At 37.5% G+C, this 23,712-nt stretch overlaps 3 protein-coding genes across 4 annotated transcripts in view; 2 read left to right on the top strand and 1 right to left on the bottom strand.

Moving 5' to 3' along the window:
• Positions 1 to 15,230, bottom strand: part of LOC131432784 (pyridoxal phosphate phosphatase PHOSPHO2) — a 40,558-nt gene extending 25,328 nt beyond the window's left edge. The window contains exons 1-2 of one of the 2 annotated variants that reach the window (XM_058599296.1): positions 15,129 to 15,230; positions 14,798 to 14,919 (exon numbers count right to left, since the gene is read on the bottom strand). The gene's annotated coding sequence lies outside the window, so the exon portion shown is untranslated. Of the gene's footprint in view, positions 1 to 11,718; positions 11,853 to 11,977; positions 12,135 to 14,797; positions 14,920 to 15,128 lie in introns of those variants that run through there. The other variant, XM_058599294.1, reaches the window with a different exon arrangement.
• LOC131432782 (diphthine methyltransferase) overlaps positions 11,704 to 23,712 on the top strand; it is a 99,399-nt gene continuing 87,390 nt past the window's right edge. The window contains exons 1-2 of the mRNA XM_058599291.1: positions 11,704 to 11,765; positions 11,837 to 11,914. The gene's annotated coding sequence lies outside the window, so the exon portion shown is untranslated. The remainder of the gene's footprint in view (positions 11,766 to 11,836; positions 11,915 to 23,712) is intronic.
• LOC131428829 (uncharacterized protein K02A2.6-like) lies at positions 20,901 to 22,332 on the top strand. Its single transcript, XM_058592872.1, has 2 exons — positions 20,901 to 21,545; positions 21,589 to 22,332. Exons 1-2 carry the CDS (start codon positions 20,901 to 20,903, stop codon positions 22,330 to 22,332), a joined length of 1,389 nt encoding a protein of 462 aa, XP_058448855.1.

The raw sequence follows: 23,712 nt of genomic DNA, 5'->3' as shown, positions 1-23,712 counted from the left end.
AGATTAGTAAATACCCTTGGCATCTTAGAGCTTAAGCAGTGTGCCTTAAAATTATTTAATAATATTGAATAAAAAAAAAAGATTTTTATTTCAATTTACGCGTTTGTTTGTTGAAATCATTAACTTTGTTTTATTTCTAGGAGTGAAATGATTTCTTTCAAAATAATTTCGAGGTCTATTTTTGGGTATTTTTTCTTCGATTTATATATTTGTAAGCAATTCCAATTACATTTATAATATTCTGAATATTTACAGCTTTATTGTGGAGCTCTGGTATTTTACTTTTTATAGTATCCAATGATTCGGTGCTCTTTCAGTCCGGTCAAGACAGAGACAACCTATATCAAATAATCGTTGCGAAGATAACGTGTTATGGTATGTTATGCAGTTTCTTATAATATTAATTATCGATATTTATGCTTGGATTTTTGTAAAGCTTCAATAAAAAAGAAACATGAAGATAAAATTCCACTTTGGGAAAGCGTGCAAGCTTTTTTGTTCATTCACGGTTGAAAAAAACAGAAATAATTCGGATACGGGCCACTTAGTTGTATCATTACACAAACAAGAACACAGAATCAATTTTTTTCCTAACATAAAGGTAAAGCAGTATTTAATCAACATAGGTATTGCCAATAAGATCACCTCTACTTTTGTTGATATGCAATAAATAGATGATTTATTTGAACAATAAAATCAGCATTAACCATTTTTTTCGTTTGGCATGAACAAAATTTAATTTAAAACCAAACAGAGGTCATCAACAATGATGTTGAAGGGTGAAAATTGTTTGAAATAATCATATTCTAGCTTAAAATTAACATGAATCAGATTTAAAAAACCAACTAACTGATATGTTATTTTAAACAAGCTTCCTTTCTCTGCGTGTATAAAAATATCTGGCATCTCTGCAATTTCTTTTGAACAGAGATGCTACCCACTTGTACTCGGCGGGCAGATTTCCCCCCAGACGGTTGGCTGTCTGCTAGCCATTTTTGCCAGAATTCCGGCAAAAGTCTGGCAACAATGCAACAACCGTTTCCGGCAGAGAATTTCGCCTAGCAATTATTAACGGTTCTATTTCTGTCAGGTTCTTGCCATACAAGATTGGCAGAACCGTTTTGAATCGGTTCTACATTTAGCGTCTTGGTTTCATTTTTTCATTAAAAAGTACATATGAAAGACAATAAATTATTGCCCTTCATACATACTAATTATGAAAATGTTATTGCCAATAACAGTGCTTTCTCACTACCAAACATACACATATTTCAATCTCATGTACATGCGGGATTGACAAACATCAAATGAAGTCGAATAAAAAAAAGAAGAGATAAATAAACAAGACACATACGGCGAGAAAATGACGCAATTTCGCCTGAACCAATTTGGCCGGAATGCAGCCAGTCTTCTGACGGTTGCCAGAATTCCTCACAAACGGGTAGGTTCACTGACTAATGTACGATTCAGACGATCCGTCTCCTTCCGTCACAGTCAACCGTCATCGTCAACATTAATTACATGCATTCTTACGGATACATCCACACATAACGTCACCGTCACGGAACGTCATGAATCGTACATTAAACTAATTTTGACGGAAGCTGACGTTCCGGTGATGGCGCCGGAAGAAGGCGGACCGTCTGAATCGAACATAATTTGTTTCACAGATTTTTCGAATTCGATCACAGACTGGCAATGAGCTCGAGAAAGTCTTTGATTTGCTAAGGATAGCCGAGAGAAAATGAATATCCGACAGAGCAGTTGGAGATAACGAGACCTTTTTCTTGCTCACCAAAATTATCCGAGCAACTATTATGTAACGCGATTTGGCACAGACTGTTTCAACGTTGCCAGGCATACCGATTTCTCGGTATTTATACAGATTTTTGATCTCAATACCGCAATACAGATATGCACTCCCAGAATACCGATAATTCACGGATCATACAGATATATACCGATTTAGATTTTTAGGTGCAATAGACTGAGGAAAGGTTGTCGTGGGACCTTTTTTTATCACCTTAATGAGCCTTGGTGACATTTTCCTGGTACTTATATAGAAGAGATTTTGATACCGATATGGTACAGATAATTTTTTGCGCCGAATACAGAGTTTTGAAAAAATGACCTGGCAACGCTGGACTTTTTGTTTTGGCTTGATCTCAGATTTTTGAAAAAATGACCTGGCATCCTTGCTTATTAAGTGCTGCAGGCATTTTTGAAGACTTGAAAATCGTGTTTTTGCAGGCTTTCGACAAAATTTATAGACTTTTCAATTGGCCGCACTGTTTGTTTTTCTCGCCAAGCCAATCTTGTGTCATATTTTATAGAAAAATGACTATCCGCAGAAATTTTTTTTTCGGATTCATAGACTTTTTCAACTCTGTCTGAAGATAATTGAAAATTTTACCTGGCATCTCTGGTGATATGCGAGAGTTGTAGGCAGAGTTGCCAGGTTAATTTTTCAAACAGCTGTCAAAACTCAAAAATTTATCTGGATTTGTCTGGGTCTACTATATACAAGGAAATTTTGGACTTCCGGTGAAACTCTAAACAAGTGAGCACGTTGCATCGTGTTAGTCCGGAGAAAATTCGAGTATTTCGCAAGAAAGAAAGGATTTTCAGCCGTACTTTGACGATTCGACGCAGCCACACAGTGATATTATCGCTTGTAGTCAAAGGAAAAGAAAGTCCACTGGACAATAAACGAAAATTAACTGGCAATATAGCCTTTGTTACTCATCCGGAAACCTGCCCAAGTGAAATTGATTTCAAGGTGGACCGCTACGAGAGCTATCCGGCTGCGAAACAATTACACTAGGCTTCATACAGATACCACTCAGTAACATTGGTGGTCCCAAGAGGATACGGTCTCTCAGTAATATTGGTGTCCTCCAGATAGGACGAGAACAGGAACCGATCCAATCATTAACATTGGTGTTCTCCAGCGAGGACGAGAACTCACGAAGATCGAATTCACGTTATCAGCACTAACGAAGGCTTTCGTTATTAACATTGGTGGCTCCAGAGAAGAGTCAAGAAAAAACTGGTCTCTCTCGCCAGTAACAGCCTTAGTTGCTATGCCATCAATTCGGCGTCATCTCAAGTCATCACAACCAGAATCATCAAGTCATCGACAACCAGAAAAGAAGAATAAGAAGAATGTTCGCAACAGCGAAGCGTTAACCTTCCATTCGCAGCAAGCGAAGCGTCAACTTCTCATTCGTAACAGCGAAGCGTCAACCTTTCATTCAATTCACTCACACACCAACACATCAATGAGGAACGTTCGAGAATGATCCATTCAGTGGAGGGAAATGCCGCGTCTCTCGCCCGTCAACTACACAAAGCAACAAATAGCAATACCATCACTCCCGCTCATTCTCCCACTGCAGCCAATGGGAAGCCAGGATACATCTGACAATACAGCCGATTCAGCTATAAATACACATTTTCTATAGATGTAAAATCAGTATTTTTTGAACTTTCGAATAGAAAACATTAAAAGCAGAAACAAGTGAACTAATCATTCATCCGAACAATTCTTCTGGTGCTTTCGAACGGTCTACAGCCAGGACACAAGTGACTGCCGGTGGAAACGCTCTCGGCCAGAGCGGTTTTGACTTCCGCTTGCTTTCGATTTCTTCCAGTGACCTTTATCCGATCGATATTGTTTTAATGCGTCAGTACAGTCGTTGCATCCCCTGCAAAGAGTTCTTCGATATTCAGATGCACTTTACTGAAAGTCATTAAACAAATCGTTCGCCGTCCTCCCTGTGGTGCTCCAAGAGATGAAAGTATTCAAGTAGGTATCAGTTGAGCACTTGCTCCCATCAAACGTTGGCGCAAGCCAACATAATGATCCTTCGAACCGGATACCAGCAGTGTGTGATAATGTGCGAATCCATATAAATTAAATGATGAAACTATCTTTCGAAAGTGATTGAAGATTAACAAATAGTGAACTTTTCAAGAATAGTTTGAAGAGAAACTTTAGTGACAATGCAAAAAAGTGTGAAAAACAAGTGCCAAACCAATTCTTATTGCTAATCAACTCCTAGTTTCAATTGAGAGCTGCTCATTGAATCTGATTTCCCGATGCCGCTGGCATACACTCCAGAGAGAAGCAAACCAACCAGAATGGACGACGTAAAGCCGCTCATACACCAACGTGGTCAAGTGAAGGCCAAAGTCACCGCAATCCTCAAGCAAAAAATGTCTGAATTTGAAACCATCCATACAGATGCCATGGTGCGTGTTGAATGTCTGATTGAATCACTTTGTATTACACCCTCATCCAGCGCAGTTGCACCTATTGTGCCCAATAGTTCTACTGTTCCTACACAAGTAATTGTACAACAACAACCTCTTAAAGCCCCAATTCCCACATTTGATGGCAGTTATGAAAATTGGCCTCGTTTTAAGGCGATGTTCACCGACATCATAGGTCGTTGTTCTGATTCCGATGCGATTAAATTGCATTATCTTGATAAAGCTCTGATCGGTGCAGCTGCCGGAATTATTGATTCACAGACTCTGGTGGATAATAATTATGACCACGCCTGGCAAATATTGGTTGAGCGTTTTGAGAACAAACGCGTTATAGTAGACACACACATTACTGGCCTTCTTAATATGAGAAAAAAGAATAAAGAATCCCATTCTGAGTTACGCGCGCTTATTGAAACATGTAATCGACATAAAGAAGGCTTGAAATTTCTGAATCAAGCTGTTGACGGCTCTAGTGCTTTGATAATAGTCAAATTATTAACCTCATGCCTTGATCCCGTTACACGCAAACAATGGGAGATAACACTGCAACATGGTGAGCTTCCAAACCTAGACGATACTTTACAGTTCCTCAAGGATCAATGTCGTGTTCTTGAGCGTTGCGAATATGATTATTCCTGTATGATTACTCAATCAAAGTTCATTCAATCCTCTAAATCTGCTAGTGTGAAGATTCATACTACAATATCTGAAGACTATAATTACTTTTGCCAGATCTGTGGAAATAACCATCCATCGTGGGCATCGTTTTGCTGACTGCGCATCAAAAAACTGCTGTACCAAATGCCAAAAACGACACCATACCCTTCTCCATGAATACCATAATATGCCCGAAGATTCCTCCACACCTCAGAGTTCTAACACAGATCCTACACATTACAATAACTCTATTCCCCTCGATCAATCCAGCAAGCAAATAAATAAGGTTCAATCAATGTCTGTCTCATCGTCTACCTGTTTAAGAGGAAAACAATTTCCGAACGTAATATTACTAACAGCTATCGTTAATCTAATTGACAAGCATGGCCAACCTATTCCCTGTCGCGCTTTTCTAGATTGTGGAGCGCAAACAAACCTTATATCAAGTAAAATGTTTTACAAACTAGGGATTGAAGCTATTCCCGTGAGCGTGGAAATTGTGGGTGTTAGCAATTCTAGAACCAAAACGAAAGGTCTCGTTACAATTGAATTACATTCCCATTATAATGAATACAAAACTTCAATGACATGTCTAATAGTTGCAAGTATCACTAATCCACTACCTAACAAATCGATCGATATCTCAAAATGGAATATTCCACAAGACATACACCTAGCTGACCCACAATTTCACGTACCATCAGAAATAGATTTATTAATTGGCATTAAACATTTCTTTTCCCTAATGAGGCCGGGATGCTTATCTGGGCCAATTGGTTTACCCGAGATTCCTGAAACAGAGCTGGGATGGGTTGTTTCCGGTGAAGTATGTGAGGAATCAGATGTTGTCGTTAATACTCAAGGTGTTTATTCCGTATCAACTGAATCCGTAAATGAAATAATTCGGCGATTTTGGAAAATAGAAGAACTGGTAGAAAAACCGTCTGTTAACGAAGAAGAACAGGAATGCGAGGAAATATTTCTCAAGACTTATAAGCGAAATGAATCCGGTCGCTATATTGTAGAATTACCTTTCCGCGATAATATGTCTCAATTAGACGACAATCGAGCGCTAGCTTTGAGTAGGTTTTTGTATCTCGAAAAACGTTTTTTGCGCAATCCCAAGTTGCATAACGAGTACTCTAAATTTATTCAAGAATACGAGTCTTTAGGACATTGTAAAGAAGTAGACGAAGGAAAAGATTTGCCTGGAAAACTCAAATATTACATGCCACATCACGCCGTAGTTCGTCCAACTAGTTCAAGCACAAAACTTAGAGTAGTGTTTAACGCTTCAGCTAAGTCATCGCCTTCTTCGAAGTCTTTGAATGACGTCCTACATATAGGACCAGTAGTTCAAAATGATTTATTGACAATACTTTTGCATTTTCGTCGATTTGCATTTGTATTCACTGCCGACATAGCCAAAATGTATAGGCAAATTCTGGTACAACCTGATCAAACTTCCGTACAACGCATATTTTGGCGCACAAATAGTAACGAAAAGCTTCGTGTATTAGAGTTGAAAACCTTAACGTATGGCACAGCTTCGGCACCTTTTCTCGCTACACGATCGTTGGTACAATTGTGCAACGATGAAGGTTCGAACTTTCCATTAGCCGCACGCATAATTCTCGAAGATTGTTATGTAGACGATATATTGACCGGTGCAGACACAATTCCACAAGCGGTAGAATGTCAACGACAACTTCGTTCATTGCTTAGTATGGGCGGATTTCCAATACATAAATGGTGTGCTAACAATGAAGCTCTTCTCGAAAATATTCCTGATTCTGATCGTGAAAAATTAGTTTGTTTGGATCAAATTTCAGCTAACCACGTCATTAAAACGCTTGGTTTAATCTGGAATCCATCGTCCGATGAATTTTTATTTTCTGCTGACCCCCCGCCAACTGATCAACTAATTACCAAAAGGTTAATATTTTCTACTATCGCCAAACTGTTTGATCCATTAGGACTCCTGTCTCCAATCATAGTCATTGCTAAACAAATAATGCAGAAAACTTGGGTAGAGAAGATTGATTGGGACTCACCCTTGGAAGGAGATCTTCTAGAACTCTGGCTCCAGTTTTCTTCGTCTTTGCCACAAATAAATCAATTAAATGTGCCAAGACTAGTAACATCAGTCAATTCTCTTCGGTACGAGTTGCATGGATTTGCTGATGCTTCGTCAATTGCCTATGGGGCATGTTTATATGTCCGCGTTATTGATGCTAACAATCTTCCCACCATGAAATTGCTTTGCGCTAAATCTAAGATAGCTCCCCTCAAACAAATGACAATTCCTCGAAAGGAACTATGTGCCGCTCTATTACTGTATCGACTAGTTATTAAGGTTATTTCATCCTCAAAAAATGAACTTTTCTGTTATTCGTATGTGGTCAGATAGTCAAATAGTTCTAGCATGGTTACGCAAACCCACATCCACATTGAAATCATTTGTTCAATGTAGAGTTCTCGAGATTCTAGAAGGAAATTTCTTTTGGTCCTATGTGCAATCAAAGGATAATCCAGCCGACGTAATCTCTAGAGGGCAATCACCTGAACTTCTGAAAAATAATAGCTTGTACTGGGAAGGACCACAATTTTTGAAACTACATGAGTATTCACCACCATCTTCAATCGATGTTCCTGATTGCAACTTGCCAGACGTTAAAACGGTTTCAGTGATGGTAATGACATTGTACAATCAAGATGATCTTCCGTTGTTTAAAAAATATAGTTCGTTCCGCAAACTGCAGCGTATTTTCGCATACGTTCGACGTTTTATACACAATTGTCGCATTAGGAATCCAACTAATCGAACATTGAATGACTCTCCCACCGTAGCAGAACTCAGAACGTCATTACATATGATCGTAATTATCGTTCAACAGCAAGTATTACTAGACGATATTATTCGTGCAAAAAAAGGAGAGCCCTGCAACAAAATCAGTAATTTGAGCCCGTTTGTGCAGGACAATGCACTCCGTGTTGGAGGTCGAATTTCCAAGTCTCGTTTGCCATTTGAATCAAAACATCAGTACATCCTTCCGCATCACCCAATAACCGATCTTATAATTCGAGCGTATCACGAAGAAAATTTACATGTTGGACCATCGGGTTTGCTATCTGCGCTCCGGCATCGGTTTTGGATACTCGGTTCCAGATCCGCTATCAGGAAAGTTATCCGAGGTTGTGTTCGATGTTTCCGTGTTAGACCAAAGGGTCTTACTCAATACATGGGTAATCTTCCCCAATACAGAATTACTCCTTCTGCTCCATTTGAAATTACTGGTGTGGATTACGCCGGTCCATTTTTGGTGAAACAAGGAACAAGAAAACCGATAATTATCAAAGCCTACGTAGCTGTATTTGTTTGCATGGTTACTAAATCAGTTCATTTAGAGCTTGTATCTGATTTGACAACAGCAGCCTTTATAGCCGCCCTACAGCGGTTTGTTAGTCGCCGAGGTATTGTGCGTGAACTACATTCTGACAATGCCACAAATTTCCATGGAACTAAAAACGAACTACACGAGCTATATCGATTATTCAGAGACAATGTAACTATCCATAAAATCGAATCATTTAGTAACGGAAAGGAAATATACTGGTCATTTATTCCTCCTGACGCCCCTGAATTCGGCGGATTATGGGAAGCTGCGGTGAAAAGTACGAAGTTTCATCTTAAGCGTATCTTGAAACAGACTCCGTTAACCTTTGAAGAATTCTCTACTTTGCTTTCACAAGTGGAAGCCATACTGAATTCTCGCCCCTTGTTTGCTCTTTCCGAAGATCCTACAGATATCGAAGTAATAACTCCTTCTCATTACCTAATTGGCCGTCCTCTCACGGCAATCCCTGAACCGTCTTATGAAGGAATGAACCCTAACCGTTTATCTCGATGGCAGCTCCTTCAGCAAATGCGAGAGCATTTCTGGAAAGCCTGGACCCGCGACTACTTGTCAAGTCTTCAACCAAGAAACAAAAATTGTATTCGAATGCCCAATGTTCAGCCAGACATGATAGTCTTAGTAGAAGATAAAAATTTACCCCCGCAAAGTTGGAAACTAGGGCGAATCATAAAAGTGTATCCTGGAGAGGATAATATAGTTCGCGCCGTTGACGTAAGGGTTGGGAACATAATTTTTCGCCGCCCAATAACTAAGTTATCTCTTTTACCTATAGAAAACAATCTTACTAATTATTCCAAATAAGTTTCTCTACACAGATTATGATACACATCTAATACCGCCCGGGGAGTATGTTCGGAACAGCGAAGCGTTAACCTTCCATTCGCAGCAAGCGAAGCGTCAACTTCTCATTCGTAACAGCGAAGCGTCAACCTTTCATTCAATTCACTCACACACCAACACATCAATGAGGAACGTTCGAGAATGATCCATTCAGTGGAGGGAAATGCCGCGTCTCTCGCCCGTCAACTACACAAAGCAACAAATAGCAATACCATCACTCCCGCTCATTCTCCCACTGCAGCCAATGGGAAGCCAGGATACATCAGACAATACAGCCGATTCAGCTATAAATACACATTTTCTATAGATGTAAAATCAGTATTTTTTTAACTTTCGAATAGAAAACATTAAAAGCAGAAACAAGTGAACTAATCATTCATCCGAACAATTCTTCTGGTGCTTTCGAACGGTCTACAGCCAGGACACAAGTGACTGCCGGTGGAAACGCTCTCGGCCAGAGCGGTTTTGACTTTCGCTTGCTTTCGATTTCTTCCAGTGACCTTTATCCGATCGATATTGTTTTAATGCGTCAGTACAGTCGTTGCATCCCATGCAAAGAGTTCTTCGATATTCAGATGCACTTTACTGAAAGTCATTAAACAAATCGTTCGCCGTCCTCCCTGTGGTGCTCCAAGAGATGAAAGTATTCAAGTAGGTATCAGTTGAGCACTTGCTCCCATCAAACGTTGGCGCAAGCCAACAAAGAAGAAGAAGGAAATTTTGACCGGGCTTCATTTTGAATGAGCAAAAAACAAAAACTTGTTCTAATCCATCTAGTGGTGTAATGATGTCTATTACTCATAACATCATAAATATTACTGTGGAATTCGCTAAAACAACTGTTCATTGAATAGCCGAAGCTGGTTTTTTGCCAGTAACAAATATGACCTACAAATTGGAAGAGTTTTCAACCTAGTTAAACCTAGACTAGAGATATATTTCGATTAAACCAATTAAACGAAATCTAACAAACGAAGCGAACCTGCGTTTCTGTTACTTCTGCATATGTATGTCAAGCTAAACAGCATGAATCAGCAGCATAAAACATGTAGTAGGATTATTACTTTTATTATTATTTGCATCATTTCACAACCGGCACGCTGTTACTGCACTATTGGCTGTGAAAATTTCATATTTTTTCAAATATATTTGAATTCAGCGACATTCGTTTATTTTTTTAATCGCACTTTTCATATAGAATAGCTAAAAATTTATCAACCGCAGCACCGTATTTTACCAATATCACACACCATTAACACATTCCTTAACCGTTTCGATTCCTTCATAGCGTGTACGAAATAGAACAAAGCACGCGTTGTGTTTTCTTCTTCTCTCGTTGTTGTACATATTGTCAATCTATATGGCGATTTGAAAACGACACTCATCGCCCTGTAACTGAGGAACCGGATGTCAGATCCGGATGAAATTTCACAGTATTTTAAAGATAATATGAGCTTCAATTCAAATCATGATTTGTAAAAATCGGTTCAAGCATCGCAGAGAAATTGAAGCGAGTTCTATTTTGGGAGTTTTCCTTCACCACTTTCGATGCTTCCGGAAAAGGAAACGGGGGAACCAGTAGGATCGAATTAAGTTTTTAGGCCAACAAACCAACAATCTCTGCAAACAAGAATAATTTATCAGACAGTTTTATGGGATTTGTAGCTGTTTTTGACCATCGTTTGTGAAAAACTACTAATGAAATTGAAAATTTTCCACTTATCACGCTTTAGTTCCGGAACCGGAAGTTGGATCCGGATGAAATGTTCTAAAAATTTTAGGAAATTATAAGACCTTTCATTTGATTCCTAGCTTGTAAAAATCGGTTGAGCCGTTTCAGAGAAGTGCAAACTTTTTTCTCTAATTTTCAAATATCACCATTTAACTCCGGAACCGGAAGTAGGATCCAAATGAAATTAAATAGCAGGCTATGGGATTGCAGGTTCTAAGCTTGTGAAAATCGGTTGAGCCATCTCTGAAAAAAGTGAGTGCATATTTTGTCCATTTTTTTATACACATCATTCTAAATCTCCGGAACCGGAAGTCGGATCGGGATGAAATTCAATAGCAGGCTATGGGACCATGAGACCTTTCATTTGAATCTTAGTTTGTGAAAATCGGTTCAGCAGTCTCCGAGAAAAGTGAGTGCATATTTATGCTACAAACACACGCGCGCGCTTGCGGAGATAGATTTGCTCAGTTCGTCGAGCTGAGTCGAATGATATATGCCATTTGACCCTGCGGGTGTCGGTAAAAATGTCGGTTTTCGCAATCACTGTAATATGAGAAAATCTAAAAGGTCTCCACCTATCGTATAGAGGCCAAAACCGTAAAAATCTGTCGAGATCTGACAAAATCTAGGAAAATTTTGAAAATTTGGCAAAAGATCTTAGTTTGAGTGTCTGGCGAAGCGAGAAAAATTGGCTTTTGCCCGATAAATCTGGCAACCTGGCAACGCTGGTTGTAGGAAAAAAGTATCTATATAAGAGCATGCCAAACCAATAAAAGAAAAGATTTCTAGACTTACGTTTCTTAAAATGCCTTGTTGTACTCTGTTGTATCCTGTATTTTCACGTAGGAAACTGTTATTTTCAATCTGTATATGAATGCAAACTTGCACCATCTCAAACTAATTTTGATTTCAGGAGATTCATGTATTACCTATTGAGGAGAAAATTCAACTAATGTGAGTGCGCAGAACTCTGTTAGCAGAAAAATTAGATGTAAGTATAGGACTATTGCAATCATTTATCTGAGTTCTAAAGACAGTAACATATTAATTTTACCGGCGGTGTTGCTATCGATATAGGCGACTAATGTTGAATAAAGTTATAATGGTTAATTTATAAGGTAAAGATATACAATCTTTCCGTTACGCAGAAAGACAAGACAAGACAGCTCGGTTACGATTTCGGTGGCAAGCCTGGGAGTAGTGTTGCCAGGTTGCCAGATTTTTCTCGCTTCGTCAGACACTAACTAGTTTTTTTTCTAGATTTTACAAGTTTTCTCCGATTTTGTCAGATCTCTTTAGATCTTTATGGTTTTGGCTTCTATACGATAGGTGGTAAGACCTTTTTTTTGTTCACTGAAAATGAAGCCTAGTCAAAATTTCCTTGTATATAGTTTGATCCAGATATATTTTTAAGTCAGACAGATCTATCTCGAAAAATCTATTTAGTGATGGTTGGTTTTGCGAGCAATAATAGAAGGCCGCTCCCTAACCCATACCATACCATACACGAAAATTTAAAATCGGTGTTTATCTGTATAAAAATTGAATTATCGGTATTCTACACGCAGAAAAATTAATTTTATTTTTATTATATTACACTTTGAATTCAAAGATATTTTATTTTGAATCAGCGCTTATTTTCATTTTCCTTTGATTCAAATACATTTGATATTTACATCAAAGCAAATTATTATTAGAAATAAATAAAATAAACATTAAACTCAAATATATTGTTCTTTGAATTCAAATATATTTCATTTCCACCTGAATTTCATTTCACTTGGAATCAAATACAATTTTTATTTGATTCAAAGCAAACTAGCTTTGTTTCTAAAATCAGGCCTATGAAAGCATATGGTATCGTACAATTATAACGATTTCAATAGTGCAGATAGTTTCAATTCGGCTTCGAAAATTATAACTTTCTCGAACGAGGTTTTCCGTTTGAGTAATGTAACAAAATGAAATATTAGAAAAAGTTGTGTTAAATATCACAAAATCAACTAGTCTCAATGTTTGATTCAATGAAAATTATTTAGAACCAATAATCACTGGCATTTGATTCAAGGAGGAAAAAACAACATCCATGAATATAAAGCTAAGACTCTGTATATTTGATTCAGTTTAATTCCAAAGTCAACATAATTTTTTATTTTAATCTATCCAACAACATATTTGATTCAAATACATTTAATGTACTGTAACGAGCATTTGAATCAAATAAATTGTTGATTTGTTTCAATAAATTTTTGAAATTTAAATTTATCACAATATATTTGAATCTAATATCCATTACCACACAAAATTTGATTCAAAAAGAGTTTTATTTGATTCAAATTTTAATTCAAACATAATTTTATTTGATTCAAACAATTGTTTGAAGTTGATTTAAAGACTTGTTGTTTGAAGATGATTTAAAGACTTGGTTTACTTTCTCTTTCAATGATTACGGCAAATTCCAGTAATTTCCAACAAATTCTACAGTGCATATCGAAAGTTGATGGTTTTTGCTATTATCCTATGTAAAGTGTTAGATGGAAAGATTGCAGATTGGACCGTAATACTCGAAAGAGAAAGTAAACAAAGAGAAACTGTCATTTGCACTTAGGACCTTTTCTCGTGTTTGTCTTCAAATGAAGACATCTGCAATCTTTTTTTCTAACACTTTACATAGGATAATAGAAAAACCATCAACTTTCGATATGCACTGTAGAATTTGTTGGAAATTACTGGAATTCGCCGTAATAATTGAAAGACAAAGTAAACCAAGAGAAACTGTCATTTGCACTTGGGACCTTTTCTAATGTTCATCGAGATTAGTCCATTCCTGTATCGATTATAAAAATCGGTATAAATACCGATAAATTGGCAGCGCTGTTTGTACTGTTTTCCAGGCAGCGCTGCCAACTATACCGATTTTTGTACTTGATACAGAAATACAGATATGCTCTCTTGAAATACCGATAATTCAATTTTCATACAAACAAATACTAAGTTTCAGTTTTTGGCTTTGGTTCCATAAGGTTAACCCAGGTGGAGCGACATTTTGTGTTTTTTTGCTCGAAAAACCAGTCCTAACTAAATAGATTTTTCGAGAAAGATATTGTACAGATTCATTTTTCCGTCAAATACAGATTTAAAAAAAAAGTTGGCAGCTCTTATCACAGGGTTATTCCAAAGACATCATTTTAACAAGATATCCAGCTCTCACATTTCTCGGACAAATCATTGGAATATCCTTTTTTGCGAGCATGGCGCCCTCAAGCGAGTTCGCATCGAATCTCGTACATAGAGAAATGTTAAATTCGTGCGCGCCAAAATAGCAGTACTGCACACCCATACAATTGACATGATATGTTGAATGTGATGCCATGCGATGACGTTGCTGAATTGAAGATTGATTTCGCTCCAAGCTGACAGGGTCTGGTTATTCCAGGCCCCTGCTATGCCGTCATGTAACTGTGGCCAGCATCATTCTGCGAAAACCAAAACAATGAAGAAGAATGACTCAAAAAATGGATATTACAAACTACTTGTTTTTCAGTACACTTTACCGCACTTCCCCGCATATTATCGATCAGAATATCATCACTACGATACGAAAATTAAGATTTTACTCGATTTGAAATGCTCGAATGTTTGTTTACCATACTCTGAGCGCTCTGATGTAGTAGTATTAGGATGTCATACTTCGGCCATCATATTTCTTTTTGCGGATTTTTTTAAATTCCCCAGATTTCAGACGAAACAAAATGAATTTGTTAATAACTGCTTGTTGTAATTGAATGCAATGAAAAACATTAACAGGTAGTACGGTCATTTCCATTTTTCTTTGCAAATTAGTTTCTGATATACTGTTTCTTAAAATTCTTACCAACTTTTGAAAAAATTGGAATCCATCTGTGGGAAATATTGTTTATCGATTTCTGGTTGCTTTTAAATGTGTAAAACGACAACGAACGTTTATTTCCGACATTGCCCAATGAGTTATAGGTGCTTTGATTGGTTCCGGTTGTCAGGTTGTATTTATATATATATATATATATATATATATATATATATATATATATATATATATATATATATATATATATATATATATATATATATATATATATATATATATATATATATATATATATATATATATATATATATATATATATATATAATTCTTTCATTTTTTTAAATTTTTTTTAACTCACGACCAACTTGAATATATATCACAATCACCATATTCTATTCTAACTGATACAATAACCGACCGGGAACTGCTATCCCTTTTTGACGCTCGCGCGGATGAAATAATACTACTGCTTAGTTTCGATCAAGACTCGATCAAACCTCTCTCTGTTACCAATTATAATCTCCCGTTCTCTATCTTCCTTATCCGCGCACACGACACACTCATCCGCTCTCTCACTCAATCTCTAAATGTCTCTTTAGTACAGAATATAACACTAATATTCACATCAAATATTATACATAATTCTCCGAAAGCTCTCTTAGTAGTTACTTATTAGAGAATAATTTGCTCTCGATTCTATTCTATTGTTACTGTGTTGAATACAATAAATTTTTTATTTATATTGTGTATTACTACATTGGAAATGCAAAGACCATTTATAAACAAAACGATATAATCATTTCCAATGGGTCAAAAGAACCAATGGTAGATTTCTTGTGTTTATTTTCCCTTCTGGTAATAACTTCTCAATTTTCACGTTTACTAATTTTATTGGAAATCTAGCGCAATTATAATTATGATGTTAGGTAAACTAACTTATTCTGCCTATTGGGAGTTCGTGTAATAAAATACAATAACTTTTACTTAAAACAAGACAACAATTTTAAATAAATTGACCTACGTTGAGCAGTTGCAAAAAGAAAAAAAAACAGAAAAGAAACAAATACTACGTTGACAGCTTCTTATGTCAAAATAATGCTTTTCCAGACCTCGGCTAAACTTTTCTAATCCCATTTTAATCCAGCGAGATCCCGTCAAACTTTTTTACTCCCGGTAAAATTTGTTCGAGTTTAGACAAAGTTTAGAGTGATTTGCCCCTTGCCTTCAGGTAACTTTTCTCTCGCCGGTTCGGACAGTAAATGGTAAAAGACCTTTATCACTACTTTTCGACATACCAGAGATTCGGGTAACTTGCATTGATTAGATGTCTGGAAAATACTTCTAGCGACAATCATTATTATCACGTTCTACGTGGAATATATGATGACGCAAGTACCGCGCTTAATTCATGTTGTGGTGCGCTAGTCAGTGCAGTAAAACTTCATTGAATTCAATTGAAACTGAATGTGGAACACGTTGACGATCTCTCCACTGCAGTAAACTTCACTCTCTGACACACAGAATGTTTGCTGACGGCTCGAACGGGCTCTCTTTCAATAGTGTGAGAGCGGCCTTCAAATGAGGTTCATGTAAACATTCGAATTGGTTCAAGATAATAGATGAAAGACTAATCAGATAGCTAAAATGTCAATCACAGAATACACATAAATTAATTGTTTCCTCCTTCAGTTTTCATTTTTAATACTTTACTCCATTTATAATTACGTATCAGTTTAAGCCCGTGCCAGGTCATTTTCCGAAAAATCTGTATCCTGCGCAAAACTCTATCTGTACCGTAACTGTATCACAATCTCTGCTACAATATACCAGGAAAATTTCACCGGGGTTTTGTTAAGTGAGCAAAACAAAAGGTCTTACAACAACCTTTTCTCATGCCGATCCAAGCAAATACCAAAAATCGGTATTTCTGCTTCTTCTTTTTCTGGTTAGTATCACCTCATATAATATATATATATATATATATATATATATATATATATATATATATATATATATATATATATATATATATATATATATATATATATATATATATATATATATATATATATATATATATATATATATATATATATATATATATATATATATATATATATATATATATATATATATATATATATATATATATATATATATATATATATATATATATATATATATATATATATATATATATATATATCCAAATATTGGATAACTCAATACCACACCAATGACGACGAAATTCTTGTTCACATGACAAGTGTTACTATTTGAATAATGGAATTTGCTGTGAAACAACAGTTTTTTGCCTATTTGCCACACAGATTCTGTGTCACAGATTTTATAAAATTCACAGTTTTCTGCAGATTTTTATGAATATATCATAAAAATGGCAGATTTGAAATGTTTTTCACAGATTTTCCCGGATTATCGAAAATGCGCAACACAGATGGTACACGGATTTTTCCATTTGAAAAACAGATTTTAAAGTGGCAACTCTGGTCATATACAGTTAACTATCATCATAAATTAAGTAAACATAGATTTCTCACTGTACGGTGACACTAACAGCACCTCTAGTGAGAAACGGGTGCACTTTTTTCCATTAGCTACTGTGGTTGTGTTAAATGCGCAGGCAACTTTATGCATGCATTTTAGGAGCATTTACGCACCCATTCTACACCAGACGGCGCTTTTGGTGTCACGGGTTTCTCAACTACAGTACTATTACACTGGGGAATCTAGGTTTATTTTATTTAAGCTATCATTATGAGCAAATTCAGCATTTTAAAGTTCTATATGTACACTTTTCTTTTTCACATTATATGATATTCTAATGATTTTGCACTATTAGCATTTCCAATAATAGTTACAAGATGTGTTCAACATCATGTCAAATATATGAGATAATCTTATGAAACATAAAACACTTCTTAACGTTATTTTTACAGGATTTCCATATAACGAATGAAATTTCCAGTCTGAGTCAAATAACCATTACTAGTTATCCGCACAACATACATACGCGTCTTATAACCATTACTAGTTATCCGCACAACATACATTGAAACAATTTATGAAGCGCATATTATATTCACTTCGAATTTATTTAGATAGGTTCATAGAAATTCCATAGAAATTATATGGGATATTTTTATAACTTTCATTATGATAACGTCCATGTAGATTTGACGTACACATTAAATAAAGATTATAAGTTTCCATATAATTTCTATGAATTATATTTTGCAAATGATTCATATGACAAATCTAATTAATATAAATAAGATTTTCATTTCAGTGTATGTTACATCCTGCCTAATATTATATAACCTTGCTACCTGTACATATATCATCATACTATTACTTGCCTTGTATACTTGAAATGTGTCCACCATACTGTAAGATATTCTTGAAATGTTGCTATCAAACCACGCGCACAAGGCGCGGAAGAAATTAATAAAATGTGTTAAATAAAGAGTATTAAAACCAATTTAGCTGTTGTGAGCACTTTCTTCTCGGCCGTCACAACAGTTCTGGCGACGAGGATGCAGATTTCGGATCAAGTTCTGGGCGAGGGCAGCAGCCGAAATGCTGGTACAGTCGCGGTAGTTCCACCACCATCTTTTGCTATTGATCCATTCGACAAGCGTAAGTTGAAGTGGATGCGGTGGGTGGAGCGGCTCGAAACCGCTTTCCACATCTACGGAATTGCGGATGAGCAAATGAGAAAAAATTTTCTGCTACATTACATGGGGTCCGATACTTACGATGTCATTTGCGACAAGGTTGCTCCGGAATCCTCAAGAGCGAAAACGTACCAGCAAATTGTTTCGACGTTGGATGATTACTTCAGCCCTCAGCCACTCGAAATCAGTGAAAATTTTCGATTCAAGTGCCGGCGTCAAGGCGACAAAGACGCTGTTTCTGCCAACGAAACTATCGACGAGTATTTGGTGGCCCTGCGGAGGATAGCTGTTACGTGCAATTTCGGTGCGTATCTGGAAACGGCATTGCGGAACCAACTGGTATTCGGAATCAAGCGAAACGATATTCGAAGCCGGTTGCTGGAGAGACGGGATCTGACCTTGGCGACAGCCCGTGACATAACCGTTAGCATGGAACTATCACGGAAAGGGGGAGCTGAAATCGAAGGCGGCTCAACCAGACAGGAGGTACATGCTGTACATAATCCGACAGGTAAAAAAGAAAAATACAAAAACAATAAAACGAATGAAAATGCGGGTAAACAATGTCCGATTGCTGCGAGTTGTTTTCGTTGTGGGGATAAATCGCACCTCGCGAATACGTGTAAACACAAACAAACTGTGTGTTTCTATTGCAAAATTAAAGGACATCTCGCGAAAGTTTGCTTAAAGAAGTGCGCCACTGTGAAAACTAATTCGAATTCGACGAAGAAGTCAAATGCAGTTCAAACGAACTATGTTGACAATTGCGGCGAAAGCCAAAGTTCCGGGAGTGAAAAAACTCGGGAAGTTTGTACGGTCGAATCGTCGCGTTGCAAAAAGTTTTCACTGGACGTATCGGTGAACGGAAAGAATATTCGATTCGAAATTGATACGGGTTCGCCGGTTGCTATTATCAATTCGGAAAATCTGATAAGATTGTTTCCAAGCGTGCGGTTGCGTAAATGCGATACGAATTTAGTTAGCTATTGCAATACCAGTATTGATGTACTCGGTATTTTCGACGCGAGTGTTAATTACGGGGGAAAAACAATGAATTTGCCATTGTATGTTGTGCATTCTGAAAAGCATCCCTTGCTCGGCCGGGAATGGCTGAAAGAGATGCCGGTGGATTGGAACAAAGTTTTCCAGAACTCGAATGTGATTAATACGATTGCTGCTACTGCCCCTCCGTGTCGCGATGCTGCTTTGAAGGTGTTACTGTACAAGTACCCGGAAGTATTTGATGCCTCTATAGGGAGGATTTCGAATATTCAAGCTAACCTACCCTTGAAGAAAAACGCTCGACCAGTGTTTCTGAAGGCACGGAAGATACCGTTCAATATGATTAAATCAGATGAATTAGACAAGCTGATTGCGAAGGTGTGCTAACTAAAGTCAATTCTAGTAATTGGGCGACACCTATCGTTCCGGTGAAAAAGTCGCACAATAGAGTGAGAATTTGTGGCGACTATAAACAAACCGTTAACCCAAACCTCGTAATAGACAAACATCCCTTGCCTACTGTGGATGAGTTGTTTGCTTCACTTGCTGGTGGGAAAAAGTTCAGCAAGAATGAACTTGTTCAAGCATACCTGCAGCTTGAAGTTGCTTCGGAGGATCATGAAATCCTCACATTGTCTACTCATCGTGGCCTTTACCGGCCAAACCGTTTGATGTACGGTGTTGCGTCGGCTCCAGCTATCTGGCAGCGACAAATGGAATCCATATTGCAAGGAATTGAAGGCGTGAGTGTGATGATATTAAAATTACGGGTGAGAATGATGAAGTTCACCTACGTCGATTGGAAAAAGTACTTCGACGATTGCACGAATGCGGAATACGAGTGAATAAGGACAAATGCGAGTTCTTTGCCGATAAGATTGAATACTGCGGATACTTGATCGATAAAGACGGTATCCAAAAACTACGGAAAAAGGTGGAGGTGATTCAACAGATGCCCAGATCGAAGAACAAAGATGAAGTTCGATCGTTCGTGGGATTTGTGAATTATTACGGGCGGTTCTTTCAGAACCTGAGTACGGTTCTATATCCGCTGAATAATCTGCTTAAAAACGATGTGCCCTTCAAGTGGACGAAACAATGCGAAGATTCCTTCAAGAAGGTGAAAGATCAGATGCAATCTGACAGTTGCCTTGTTCATTACTCGCCTGAGTTACCACTGTTGCTCGCTACGGATGCTTCACCCTACGGAGTAGGAGCTGTACTAAGTCATGTGTATCCTGATGGTTTGGAACGACCAATTCAATTTGCGTCACAGTTACGTCACGTTACATTTACGGACGAAAGTTTACATTGCTTACCGATAATCAAGCGATTTCAAAAATCTTCGGAGAGCATAAAGGATTGCCGGTCATGTCTGCACTAAGAATGCAACATTATGCTACGTACTTACCAATCATGCGAATGCCGATGCAATGTCAAGAATCCCATTGACAGTAACCGATCCCGAAAACGAGATTGAAGAATCAAATGCGATTGAGTTGAGCCAAATTGATACCTTACCCTCAACTGCTGCTGAGTTGGGTCAAGCCACTGCTGAGGACCAACTAGTTCAAAAATTGATTCAAGGGATCAAACACGGCCAACTGGTGGAATCCAAGTATCGTTTTGGATTAGAGCAGAACGAGTTCTCTCTGCAAAAAGGATGCTTGATACGGGGAATTCGAGTGTACGTGCCTGCTAGTCTTCGGAAACGTGTTCTGGAAGAATTACATTCTACTCATTTCGGGGCAACCCGCACTAAGTCACTAGCACGAGGATACTGCTGGTGGCCGGGGTTAGACCGAGATATAGAGGAAATTGTTGCAAACTGCACCGACTGTCAGTCGGTACGTGCTGAACCTGCTAAAATGAACTTGCATTCCTTGGAAACACCTAGTAAACCGTTTCAAAGAGTTCATGTCGACTTTGCTGGTCCATTCATGGCTACTTATTTCTTCATTTACGTCGACGCGTTCAATAAATGGCCGGAAGTTCAAACATGCCGATCCATTACAGCTGAAAACACCGTCAATATGTGTCGTGAGATCTTCAGTAAATTCGGTATTCCGTCAGTGCTGGTGAGCGACCATGGTGTGCAATTTACGTCGGAGGTTTTTTCAGCGATTCCTCAAGATGAATGGTATAGTACACAAAATGGGTGCACCATACCATCCGGCCATGAACGGCCAAGCCGAGCTTTACGTTCAAACCATCAAGCAGAAGTTGAAGACATTAAAGTGCTCTAGGTCTCAACTAAACTTGGAACTGTGTAACATTCTTCTTACATACCGAAAAATGATTCATCCATCAACGGGAAAATCACCGTCAATGCTCGTGTTCGGTCGACAGATTCGATCGAGACTCGACTTATTACTACCGAAGGATGAAACTTCAAGGAAAGTTGACATTCCTGTGCGTCAGTTCTGCGATGGTGATAGAGTTCGTGTACGTGATTTCTTATCAAATAGCAAGTGGAAATTTGATAAGATTGCTGAAAAAGTCGGGAAGCTCCGATATGCTGTTCGTTTGGATGATGGACGAATCTGGGAGCGTCATATTGATAACATAGTAGGTGTGGGCGCTAATCTACAAGGAGATTCGGTGAACACTCCAGATGCGGAGGAGTTCATTGAACGCTACAAGCCAACTGCTTCTGCTGCGGTTGTTCCGGTGACTGCGTGCTCAAACGAGACTACTGGTACGACACCGGTGGTTGCTTGCGATGATACTGCAGAAACGAATGATGCTCCATGTCCGGAGCGTTCTTCCACTACGGAGATCAGACGATCTACAGCGATAGAGAAATTGCCGTTACCTCGGCGGTCCGGTCGTATGATTAAACCTCCCCAGAGATTGAATTTGTAATTTTTTTTTACCGTGCGTTGTAGAATTTCTTTTTACGAAGGGCAGAGGTGTTACATCCTGCCTAATATTATATAACCTTGCTACCTGTACATATATCATCATACTATTACTTGCCTTGTATACTTGAAATGTGTCCACCATACAGTAAGATATTTTTGAAATGTTGCTATCAAACCACGCGCACAAGGCGCGGAAGAAATTAATAAAATGTGTTAAATAAAGAGTATTAAAACCAATTTAGCTGTTGTGAGCACTTTCTTCTCGGCCTTCACAACAATGTAAGATCTATACTAGAACAGAAACTGGAACAAACGTGTTCCCAGCATCCGTTCTAGTTTTATTTATTCGACCAGTTCTTCTGTCAAATTTAAAACTGGTCTACGATGCCGTTCTGTTTTTTGTATATTGTCGTGAATACGACTTACTTTACTATGGGGTGCCTTTTCAAAATTTACCCTCTGAGAGAGTGATAAGTTTTTGATCGTGAATAACTCTTGTTGTATCTAACGAATCAACATAATTTTCGCTACATGCCATCGGAAATATGATCACAATTTTATGATAAAATTATCAGTTGTGTGGCATAATCTCAAATAGTTGAAAATAAAACTTTTCTGAAATGTTTGGTATAAACGAGTGTCAAAGAGGATAATTCATAAGGCGCGTTTGTCTTTCTCGTATTTTTAAAGCTCATAGCTCAGTGATCTGTGGAAGGATTTATATAATGTAACTACCAATAGAATCGAAATTTTCCAACCTTAACGTATATAGCAAAAGCATTGAAGTATTTCAGTAGTTCACTATTGAAAAACCTGTCTCATTTGACCCATGTCAACACCAGCCAATCAGAACGCGTTCTGAGGAAGAGAAGAAAATATCTGCTGCTGTACAACAAATCGTTTGAGAAAAATGTTCCGAAAAATGTTGAATAGTTCCTCAATTTGGTCCTTCTGAATGCTACACTGAGCTAAATTTTCTTTTTCACATTATATGATATTCTAATGATTTTGCACTATTAGCATTTCCAATAATAGTTACAAGATGTGTTCAACATCATGTCAAATATATGAGATAATCTTATGAAACATAAAACTCTTCTTAACGTTATTTTTACAGGATTTCCATATAACGAATGAAATTTCCAGTCTGAGTCAAATTTATTGGCGCATCTTATAATCATTACTAGATATCCGCACAACATACATTGGAACAATTTATGAAGCGCATATTATATTCACTTCAAATTTATTTAGATAGATTCATATATACCATATGACTAGTTTTATAAAATGTTCGGTAAGGGAGCACCTCATGATATTTGCGAAAGAGAAGTGAGATTCCGAGACTGAAAATAAAAAAATTAGTCTTACTAGACAGATA

The sequence above is a fragment of the Malaya genurostris genome, chromosome 2 (assembly GCF_030247185.1).
Source record: "Malaya genurostris strain Urasoe2022 chromosome 2, Malgen_1.1, whole genome shotgun sequence".
NCBI classification, from domain to species: Eukaryota; Metazoa; Arthropoda; class Insecta; order Diptera; family Culicidae; genus Malaya; species Malaya genurostris.
Note: the sequence above shows the minus strand (reverse complement) of the source record. Positions and strands in the feature narration are given on the sequence as shown.

Excerpts from the sequence above, each read along its gene's own strand:
- LOC131428829 (XM_058592872.1), top strand. The coding sequence starts at position 20,901 with ATGTCAAGAATCCCATTGACAGTAACCGATCCCGAAAACGAGATTGAA. Across the intron at positions 21,546-21,588 it reads TCGGTATTCCGTCAGTGCTG|CGATTCCTCAAGATGAATGG; the intron begins GTGAGCGACCAT and ends AGGTTTTTTCAG.